General features: G+C 43.6%; 1 protein-coding gene across 1 annotated transcript in view; it reads right to left on the bottom strand.

Moving 5' to 3' along the window:
• The window catches only part of LOC124127369, a 31,595-nt gene extending 21,172 nt beyond the window's left edge, over positions 1–10,423 (bottom strand). Inside the window, exons 1-7 of the mRNA XM_048382743.1 lie at positions 9,925–10,423; positions 7,787–8,072; positions 7,149–7,335; positions 5,003–5,376; positions 4,180–4,319; positions 2,753–3,008; positions 1,098–1,190 (exon numbers count right to left, since the gene is read on the bottom strand). Of these exons, the coding sequence (XP_048238700.1) occupies positions 1,098–1,190; positions 2,753–3,008; positions 4,180–4,319; positions 5,003–5,376; positions 7,149–7,335; positions 7,787–8,072; positions 9,925–10,164 (1,576 nt within the window). The 5' untranslated portion in view covers positions 10,165–10,423. The remainder of the gene's footprint in view (positions 1–1,097; positions 1,191–2,752; positions 3,009–4,179; positions 4,320–5,002; positions 5,377–7,148; positions 7,336–7,786; positions 8,073–9,924) is intronic.
• Positions 10,424–12,066: the final 1,643 nt, after the last annotated feature.

The raw sequence follows: 12,066 nt of genomic DNA, 5'->3' as shown, positions 1-12,066 counted from the left end.
AGCAATTTAAGCCCTATGACGACAGTAAATCTATTCTGAAGCGCAATCGTCGTGCTATGATGACGGTAAATCTATTCTGAAGAGCAATCTTAGCGCTATGACGACTTTAAATCTATTCTGAAGAGCAATCTTCGTGCTATGACGACAGTAAATGTATTCTGCAGAGCAATCCTCGCGCTATGGCTTTGGTAAATCTATGCTGCAGCCAGTCGTCTAAAGTCTCTCGTGAATAATGCCTATGGTATATCATGAATAATGTCTGAGGTATATCTTTAATAATGTCTTACATTTGTCATGAATAAGGTATACAGTATCTCATGAACAAGTAAGTCGTGAACAATGTCTATAATCTCTCGTAAATAATCTTTAAAGTAAAACGCGAATAAAGTCTAAAGTATATCGTGAATAATTCTTAAATCTCTCAAGAATAATGTCTAAATTCTCCCGTGAAAATAATGTCTTGAGTCTCTCGTAGGTAATGTCTAAAATCTCTAATGAATAGTGTCTAAATCCTCTCGTGATTGGTCTACAGTCTCTCGTAAACATGTTTAAAATATATCGTGAATAATATCGTAAGTATCTCGTGAATAATGTGGAAAGTACATCGTCAATGATGCCTTAAGTCGCTCGCGTATCGTGTCTAAAGCATATCGTGAATAATGTCTAAATTCTCCTGTGAATTTTATCTAAAGTAAATCGGGAATAATGTCAAAAGTCTGTCACGAAAAAGTCGAAAGTATATCGCGAATAATGTCTGTAATCTGTCATAAATAATTTTTAAAGAATATCGGGAATAATGTCTAAAGTATATCCTGAATAATGTTTTAGTCTCTCCAGAATAATGTCTAAAGTTTTTCGCAAAAAGTACCTGAAGTATATCATGAATAAGGTGTAAAGTATAATAAGATCAACCGAAAACCAATAAGTCACAGGTTAAAATTGCTCTGCAGAAAAAAGATTTAACGCCGTCAGAGCGTTGAGATTCTTTGCAGGTTTACACGTCCGAAGCCACTGTTTTCGTGTATTGTGTGTGAGATTTAAGAAGGGCACGATGTGGCGGAGCGGGTAATGAGTGAGACGGTATTCTGGGGTCTCACTTGGACACGAGGGCGTCTGGAATCCGTTGATGACCAGGTCTGCCTCTGTGCATGGTCGTTCTCCCTCCCATGTACGACACACCACCTTGACCACTGAAACAAGAGCGACGATGGTACACAACGGTGTTCAGGTGACGATGTTACACAACATTGTTCACGTGACTATGTGTATAAAACGATGTTCACGTCACTGTGTGCATAAAACGATGTTCACGTCACTATGTGCATAAAACGATGTTCACGTGACAATTTGTATAAAACGATGTTCACGTGACTAAATGTATAAAACGATGTTCACTTGACAATTTGTATAAAACGATGTTCACGTGACTAAAGGTATAAAACGATGTTCACGTCACTATGTGCATAAAACGATGTTCACGTGACAATTTGTATAAAACGATGTTCACGTGACTAAATGTATAAAACGATGTTTACGTGACTAAAGGTATAAAACGATGTTCACGTGACAATGGTGCACAAAGATGTTCACTGGAGAATGTGTATACAACGATGTTCACGTGACTAAGGTACACGTCACTATGTGTATAAAACGATGTTCACGTGAATAAATGTATACAACGATGTTCACGTCGCTATGTGTATACAACGATGTTCACGTGACTTTATGTATACAACGATGTTCACGTGACTGTATACAACGATGTTCACATGACTACATGTCTATAACGATGTTCACGTGACTATGTGTATATTACGCCTCCATTGTACGACACCTCACCTTGGTAAAACATGCTGCTATGGTATACACTTTGTGTGTTTGTTTGCTTCTTAAAGCCGCACTCAACAATATTCCAGCTACATGACGGCGGTCTGTAAAAAATCGAGTCTGGACCAGGCAGTCCAGTGATTGACATCATGAGCATCGATCCACGCAATTGGGATTGATGACATGCATGAACCAAGTCAACGAGCCTGACCACCCGATCCCGTGGTATGCAACGATGACTATTTGTATTGCATTTCATTGCTCAGAAGCTTCAATTTGATATTTTTGCTATAAGCGTTATACGTGGTTAGGTCAATGTTAAGGGACACACACACATCAGCATTAAGTAAGCACCACCTCATTCAAAATATATTTCCGAAAATAATCTCAAAATCTGATGTGAACCCAAGTGAACGCCTTCGCGATTCGCTGTCCAGAGTTGCGGCCCTTGGACACGCCAGAAACCTATGATTGTGGGTTCGAATCCCGGTTCGCCCCGATTATGTTTCTAGGTTTGTCAGCACCATACCCGTGCTCGTGGGTTTCACCGAAACGGTAAACGTCTGAGACCTGCATCACTTCGGGCTTTCCTCCCACATTAAGCTGACACGCTGCGATATAACTGGAATACTGTTAAAAGCGGCGTTAAACCCAACTCACTCACTCTCTTATTTGTCTGGGTCACAGTGAATCAGATTTGACACAGTTATATTGACTACAGTATACTACGGTTATAACGAACACAAAGGGACCACTAATTTCATTTCGTAATTACCATAGTTCGTTATAACCATACATACAACATATATACAACGAATGGCTGGGACTAAAATTAAGTTCGCTATATCGGCCTGTTCGTAATAAGTGTGTTCGTTATAAACGTAGTTTACTGTATATGATGTCTGACTTGAACATCTGGCAGTACCTGAAGTGGCAGGGGCATCCACCACACTGAGCGAGAACTTGGCATCTCGGCACTTCAACACATCGGAGCACGACTCCTGGAGCTTGGTGCCAATGACAGTCACGTAGAGTGGTCTCCCTTCCCTGGTGGTGTTGACCTTCATGATGGAAGGTCGCCCGTCCACTACCTGCGCTTTGACGTTGTAGAAGGCTGGGCCGGGGTTGGGCGTGTCGTAGGAGGCGTATATCTTCAGGATGCCGCATTCCACATCCGTTTTCTGTCAGTGTATATGCCATAAATCACAGGATGAAGCCGCCGAAGGGTTACGCCAGTGTGGGTATTAGTTTAGGATTATCAAGCTGGTCTATATCATGTAGGACGACCAGATCTGGGTCTACCAGACAATCTAGCAGACAATCTAGCAAAGGATCTAGCAGGCAATCTAATTAACAATCTTGGAACAGTCAAGCCAACAATCCTCGGGCTACGGAACCAATCACCGTCACGCCTCATAAACATTCATCCCCTAGCCGATTCTTATAACAGACATGTGTTAGGAGATACTTTTCCGCCCCGGCATCTGAGCGAAGGGCTACAACAAATACCATATTAAAAGCAGAGAACAAGTATTCCGGCATCTCCGCGAAGGGCTACAACAATAACATATTAAAAGCAGAGAACAAGCATTCCGGCATCTCCGCGAAGGGCTACAACAAATACCATATTAAAAGCAGAGAACAAGTATTCCGGCATCTGAGCGAAGGGCTACAACAAATACCATATTAAAAGCAGAGAACAAGTATTCCGGCATCTCCGCGAAGGGCTACAACAATACCATCTTAAAAGCAGAGAACAAGTATTCCGGCATCTCCGCGAAGGGCTACAACAATACCATCTTAAAAGCAGAGAACAAGTATTCCGGCATCTCCGCGAAGGGCTACAACAATAACATCTTAAAAGCAGAGAACAAGTATTCCGGCATCTCCGCGAAGGGCTACAACAATACCATCTTAAAAGCAGAGAACAAGTATTCCGGCATCTCCGCGATGGGCTACAACAATAACATATTAAAAGCAGAGAACAAGTATTCCGGCATCTCCGCGAAGGGCTACAACAATAACATATGAAAAGCAGAGAACAAGTATTCCGGCATCTCCGCGAAGGGCTACAACAATAACATATTAAAAGCAGAGAACAAGTATTCCGGCATCTCCGCGAAGGGCTACAACAATAACATATTAAAAGCAGAGAACAAGTATTCCGGCATCTCCGCGAAGGGCTACAACAATAACATATTAAAAGCAGAGAACAAGTATTCCGGCATCGCCGCGAAGGTCTACAACAATAACATATTAAAAGCAGAGAACAAGTATTCCGGCATCGCCGCGAAGGTCTACAACAAAGACCATAAGAAAAGCAGAGTACACATATTTCCCAGACAGACTCACAATGACTTTGTCTGTGCCCGACCCTGAGGTTGAGTTGTTTGGGTGTAGAACGAAGGTGTTTGTCACGGTGTCCGTGCCGAGGGGCGTGGTCACTGAGGAGGGCGTGTCATCGTCGGACGTGGCTGATATTACTTTGGGGGCTGGAAAGAGATCGGATACTGTAAATGCTTCTTCAAAACATTAAAAAAGTGCATCTTGATACATTGCTATATTGTACGTATGACTGAATGTGTAGCTCAAACAACAATAATCAAACTTAAATAAGTGCATCTTCATACACGGCTGCATAATACGTATGACTGAACTTGTATGTCAAACTACAGCTACAGCTGTTGCCAATAGCGATTAAAAGATCCATTCGAACCGATAGTATATATGTGGGCACAGATGGCAATCTGACTGACAGACATCTCCAATAATCAAATGAGTAATCAAACACGGGTATTCATTATTTTGATGGTTTGCTAAACGCACTTGTGTTGTTTGATGACTGTGCAGGCGGACGATGTATTGTTAAACAAGGCACAATTGTCAATTTCAGCCGTATCCTACTGTCTCAGCAAGCACATCAGTCACTTAAGTACAACGGGGCGGTGGGGTAGCCTAGTGGTTAAAGAGTTTGCTCGTCGCACAGAAGCCCCGGGTTCAATTACCAACATGGGTACAATGTGTGAAGCCAATTTCTGGTGTCACCGCCGTGGTATCTTGCTGGATTATTGTTAAAAAAAGGCGTAAAGCCACACTCACTCACTCACTCACTCACTCACTCACTCACTCACTTTAGTACATCCACTCTGTGCTCGGACTGACGGACAACACGTACCTCTACAAGAGCGCTTCTTAATCTCATACACCAAGTGGTCGATCTCGCCGAAGTTGTTGAGTTTGTAGTAATGTGTGCAGCTGGGTTGACTGGCCACTTTATTGAGTTCCTCGTCGTTGACGCTGCCTACCCCGACGGTGAACATGATGACCCCCTTGTCCTTGGCCTTCTGGGCTGCGGCGACGGTCGCTGGGCGGTTGCCCGAGGCGCCATCGGTCAGTAGGACGGTCACTCTCTTGGCGTTGATACGAGCCCCTTCATTGGCTGTGAAGATTGATGAGGTCACAACGTCGATGGCGGCCGCTGTGTTGGTGGTGTGGCCGCTCTTCTGGACTCTACCGATGGCGTAGTTCAGGGACGTCTTGTCTGAGTAGCTGTGTGTAGATACATAATATAACATCAAAGTGCATCTTCTCAGTTGGCCCTAAGAGGGTATGTAAGTCCCACATCATTCGAAATGTTGATATGCATGCCAGAATTTTAATACGTAGAATTTTTGTCATTTTAATATTAGGCTTTACTGGTAAACTATCGCCAGTGACTGAAGGAATGATATAAATCAAGCCAGGGTCCATGCAGGAAGCTAAGGTACTGTAAGTCCCCATGGTCCCTAGTATGGTGATCTCCCTTTAGTTCCTGACGATCTCTAGCCCATTTTTATATTGTGTTGTTCACTAATACTTATGACTTTTATATATTCTCAACTAGTTTTAAATAGACTCTGTGATATTCTAGTTATTGTACTGTCCATCGTTGACAGCTTTTTATATTGCCTAAGTGTGTGAGTGAGTGAGTGAGTGAGTGAGTGACGCGAAAGCAGCATTAAAACGTACACGTGCCTTTTGGTATCAGGACATCAAAATGTAACATTTGTCGACACAATAAATGGAAAACGATTGGTAAAAGATGCCAAAAGTATCGCCAGGTGTGTATGTACATCCTTCACCAATACCTGTCTACAACCAATTCCTCTGTACAACCAATACCTGTGTACAACCAATACCTGTATACAACAATACCTATGTACAACCAATACATCTGTACAACTAATACCTGTATACAACCAATACCGGTATACAACCAATTCCTCTGGACAACCAATACATCCATACAACCAATACCTGTGTACAACCAAAACCTGTCTACAAGCAATTCCTCTGTACAGCAAATACCTGTGTACAACCAATACTCGTATACAACCAGTATCTGTATACAGCAATACCTATGTAAAACCAATACCTGCATACAACCAATACGTGTGTTACACTAATACCCGTCTGCAACCACTACCTCTGTATAACCAATACATCCATACAACCAATACTCGTGTACAACCAATACCTGTGTACAACAAATACCTGTGTACAACCAATACCTATGTACAACCAATACCTGTGTACAACCAATACCTGTGTACAACCAATACCTGTGTACAACCAATACTCGTGTACAACCAATACCTGTGTACAACCAATACTCGTGTACAACCAATACCTGTGTACAACCAATACTCGTGTACAACCAATACCTGTGTACAACCAATACCTGTGTACAACCAATGGCTGTGTACAACCAGTACCTGTGTACAACAAATACCTGTGTACAACCAATACCTGTGTACAACCAATGGCTGTGTACAACCAGTACCTGTGTACAACAAATACCTGTGTACAACTAACACCTCTGTACAACCAACACCTGTGTACAACCAGTACCTGTGTACAACCAATACCTGTGTACAACTATTACCTGTGTACAACCAATACCTGTGTACAACCAATACTCGTGTACAACCAGTACCTGTGTACAACCAATACTCGTGTACAACCAATACCTGTGTACAACTATTACCTGTGTACAACCAATACCTGTGTACAACCAATACTCGTGTACAACCAGTACCTGTGTACAACAAATACCTGCATACAACCAATACCTGTGTACAAACAATACAAGTATACAACCAATACCGGTATACAACCAATACCTGTATACAACCAATACCGGTATACAACCAATCCCTGTATACAACCAGTACCTCGTTAAAGTGACGGAACTGCCCAATTCCCGCATTCCGCTAACTGTCGGGTTTGTACAGTTAAGCTGGCGGTATAAGATTAACAGTAATAACGGGGTTATCAAGTACCTGTTAAGGTGGATGACATTCCCAACGTGGCTGCTGAACTCCACGACGGCAACCTGAACGCCTTGTTTCGAGATGTTGAAGTCGCGGACAACGTTGATGACGAAGCCTTTGACCCGCTCAAACTCATCAGGGTGAATGCTGCCAGACCCGTCCAAGACGAAGGCTAGGTCCAGCTCAGAGGAACAGCCTGGTATAAAATAGTCCATAGTATAGAACTATTGATGTATCAGCTCTTGGGATCAGACAAGGACATAAATAGAGTTTATCATCAGAGCATGTGTGTCATACTGATTTTACAAAACTAGTGGGGGGCACAGGTGGCCTAGTCGTCTAAGGCGCCGCGATTCGCTGTGCAGAGTTGCGTCCCTTGGGCACGCCAGAAATCTATGATTGTGGGTTCGAATCCCGGTCCGCCCCAATTATGTTTCTAGGTTTGTCAGCACCATACCCGTGCTCGTGGGTTTCACCGAAGTGGTAAACGTCTGAGACCTGCATCACTTTCTGGCTTTCCTCCCACATTAAGCTGACACGCCGTGATATGACTGGAGTACTGTTAAAAGAGGCGTTAAACCCAACTCACTCACTCACTCACTACAAAACGAGTGTCAGAATTCTTGCCGCCCCCGCCCCCGCTTCACCTGTATCTCTGATCTGTTGTGCCGCCAGGATGTAGCTGTTCATGTAGGCCCCCCTTCTATAGTCCGTGGACCAGAACTGGGCTTGTGACACCGTGTCAGCTGGTAGAGACGGGCGGTTTAGTGAGAGTATGAAGAGAACGGCGCCCAGTCCCGAGTACAGCGGCTTCCTTAGATCGCTCCAAGAGACGCGCGTCCAGTCAATGCCGAAAGCGGACTTGATGTGCGCACAGGGGTTCCGCAGAGGGTGCGCGCAGGCGGAAGTCTTGGCAAACATGGCGTAGTCCACCTAGTAGAAGGAGCAGCAGTCAGGTAACACAGGACATCGGTTAATATTGACAAAACATGCACTTTCAATATTTGGTGAGGTGAAATGGAGTTTAACGTCGCGTCCAATATTATTGCACTTATATAGCGACGTGCATACACGTCAAGGCGTGTGGCTTCTTGTACTAGTCTAGACCAATGCCGATTTTAAAGTGCTAGCTCACTGAGACACCATGCTGCAGTTTAACATGAATACCCCACTCAGACACAGTTTACTCACTCCGAACCGACCAGTCCTTGTTTTAGCCCCTCAATGCCGAGCGCCAGACAGGGTAACAACAAGTTCCATCTTTTAACGTCTTTTGGTATGACGCGGCCGGGGATCGAACCCCGGACCTTTCGCTCTCTACTTTCAATTTTAATCGGATCTGCACCTGTGGAGAGGGGGGGGGGGGGGGGTTTGTTTGGTTCTTCGGTTGGGACAGTATTCTGGTGCTCTAGCATCAGTTTCATGAGACTATCAACCCCTCATCCATGTTCGCGGTGTTTACCAAGAGATGAACATCAACGACGTAACCATGGGCATCCCTACCCACTGTTGACGGGGTGGTTTGGTAGGTTTGTGGTTAACGCGATCACTCGTCACGCAGCAGGGCTCGGTTCGATTCCCGACATGGGTACAACGTGTTGTCCATTTCTGTTGTCCATCGCCGTGATTTTGTTGGAATATTGCTAAAAGCGGCGTAAAATCATACTCGCTTACTCCTGATCTTTATGTTGATAAGCCGTAATAACTGTTGTACTAAAATGCTTGCTCTCGATTAACTAGTCATTGTCTGTACATTTATTTGATCAGGCCACACACCCTTCCACCCCGGGGAGAATCTTGGTAGAATTGGTAGCGTGTCACTGTGACCCGAAAGCGTGGATCGTTGCTCAAAATAACAGTCACTGGATTGTCTGGTCTAGACTCGATTATTTACATGCCGCTGTCGGATAGCTGAAATACTGCTGAGTGCGGCGTTAAACAACAAACACATACTTCCCAAATTAACGGACAAGTGTTCATTCAGTTTACACTCTCATCTCCGTGCGGATCATACTAACATACCTTCCATTGCTGAGTGCGGCGTTAACCAACAATCACATACTTCCCCACTTAACGGACAAGTGTTCATTCAGTTTACACTCTCATCTCCGTGCGGATCATACTAACATACCTTCCATTGCTGAGTGCGGCGTTAAACAACAATCACATACTTCCCCACTTAACGGACAAGTGTTCATTCAGTTTACACTCTCATCTCCGTGCGGATCATACTAACATACCTTCCATTGTTGAGTGCGGCGTTAAACATCAAACACATACTTCCCCACTTAACGGACAAGTGTTCATTCAGTTTACACTCTCATCTCCGTGCGGATCATACTAACATACCTTCCATTGCTGAGTGCGGCGTTAAACATCAAACACATACTTCCCCACTTAACGGACAAGTGTTCATTCAGTTTACACTCTCATCTCCGTGCGGATCATACTAACATACCTTCCATTGCTGAGTGCGGCGTTAAACATCAAACACATACTTCCCCACTTAACGGACAAGTGTTCATTCAGTTTACACTCTCATCTCCGTGCGGATCATACTAACATACCTTCCATTGCTGAGTGCGGCGTTAAACATCAAACACATACTTCCCCACTTAACGGACAAGTGTTCATTCAGTTTACACTCTCATCTCCGTGCGGATCATACTAACATACCTTCCATTGCTGAGTGCGGCGTTAAACATCAAACACATACTTCCCCACTTAACGGACAAGTGTTCATTCAGTTTACACTCTCATCTCCGTGCGGATCATACTAACATACCTTCCATATTCCGCCGTGGTAGTCGACTCTGTAGGTGTCGGCAGCCTCGCCATCTTGACTCTCCACAAACGCCAGACGCCGTAGTAAGAATCGATCATCCGTGAATAAGCACTGAGCTCTTATCCGGTCAACCACAGCCTCCACCACCTCATGTCCGGCAGTGTTCTCGGTCAGAGTCAGATCCACCCCCTGACCACTGGCCAATACCACGAACATCAACAGTAACGTCAGCGGCGCCATGACAACAGCGGCCACGTCTGCAAGAGTAGCCTAAGCAGCTCCGATGTTCGTACTTTATATAAGGAGCTGAATGTGTTTCCGTGGCGAACCAAGAATAAGTGAAGATATCACAACAATATATATGCAGACTTTCTCTGCACAAACAACCTCTTACACTATCCTATAACGCAGCGTTTCAAATCAAGGTGAACGAATGTGGTTAAATTCTGAGCGAGGACCACAAAAACCGTCCCTGACCTACGATTTCCAAACTGTGGTTACCTGATCTCTCGTTCCGCAACCCACACCCACATATAAAGAACGACATGACAGATGACGATTCTTATATACTTTATAAACAGGATGCCAGAACAGGTGAGCGCCATCTGTTGAAGGCGGTCCAATTGTTTGAATGGTGACAATAAGGATGAAGGTGTATATTGTCTCCATCGCTGTGTCACGTGACCATCAGGGTGAGGCTGACGTCGGAATGGTGGCAGGGTGTGGCAAGACGTGACTTGGGGGGTTGGCTTCAGTCTGGCAAATGGTTGTCCTATGTAGACAGGTAGGCGCGCCGCCCACCACAGTCGCTGCATCAACAACATGGCCGCCAATACACAATGGCCGTCAGGAGTTCTCGCTCTCGTGTGAACAAGCGAGAAGCACGCACCCGGTTGCTGTGATTTTGATATGAGTTTGTGTAAACATACAATCATCTTTATAGAAATAGTTGGCATGAATTACGAAAAGATAATCGAGTTTGTTCAGTAGCTGATATGTTGATTTATAATGATTGATTATGCAATATTCGTCTGCATACGCATATCTCTTTATAGACTATATAGTCACAGAAATCATGCAATATCTTACATCAAATAAAGAAAACTGTGATGATATATAATCCAGGACTGAAAACAGATAATGCTACGCATGATCTTGTGTTTGTTTTACATAATTACGAATCGTTAATTGTGTTCACAATAGACAACCTGGCAATACAACCCGGGGACAGATCGTGCCATTTTCTCCTTCTTCTTCTTCAATTATTATTATTATTATTATTATTATTATTATTATTATTATTATTATTATTATTATTATTTTGTTGTTGTTGTTGTTGTTCTTGTTCTTGTACAGATTAAAATTTAAAAAATGCAACAAACTGCGTTTAGGTGATCCTGGCTCAGTGAGGGCGCTTGCCTCCTCTACACGCAGCCCAGACAGCGGATGGGTCTTCTCCCAGGAACCGCTGCCTAGTCAAACCCATCCAGAACCTTTCGGATAATGTAAAGACTCCCCAACACTGCAGCCTTCCTTCTGCATAACCCAGATTGTCAGAAGGGCTGTATTCCTGGTAGCAAACCCGGGTACTCCCAATGTCAGTCAACAGATTGGGAGGTACCAAACCTAAGGCACCGAGAACAATGGGGAATCGGACAACTTGGCACTGGGGATGTAAGAGTGACATTTCGAAAGCGAGGTCCGCATATTTGCCATGTTTTCCTCAATCTTGTCAATCAATTGGTGTCAAAAGGGACAGAAAAGTCAGTGCTTTCAATGGTTTCTTTGGACTTATCAAAAAGGACAAGATCCGGTTTGTTGGCCTGGATACGTCTAAGGCTGTATACGGGCTTATTCCAAATAATTTTGTATTTCTCATTTTCCATGACTCTCTGTACATGTTCCGGGGCGTACCATTTCATAAAACAAAACAAATTGTGGAAATCCAAAGAAAAAAATAAAGGCAACTAAATGCATGAAATGGCAGTGATAAGAAACGACCCACCATGGATTCCAGTGAAAGGTTTTGGAAACAATTGTGGTCTATAACCTGTAACCTCGAGGAACCGTCGGTATTATTATTATTATTATTATTATTATTATTATTATTATTATTATTATTATTATTATTAATTTTTATTA

Source organism: Haliotis rufescens, unplaced genomic scaffold (genome assembly GCF_023055435.1).
Source record: "Haliotis rufescens isolate VD_foot unplaced genomic scaffold, xgHalRufe1.0.p SCAF_41, whole genome shotgun sequence".
Taxonomy (NCBI): domain Eukaryota; kingdom Metazoa; phylum Mollusca; class Gastropoda; order Lepetellida; family Haliotidae; genus Haliotis; species Haliotis rufescens.
Note: the sequence above shows the minus strand (reverse complement) of the source record. Positions and strands in the feature narration are given on the sequence as shown.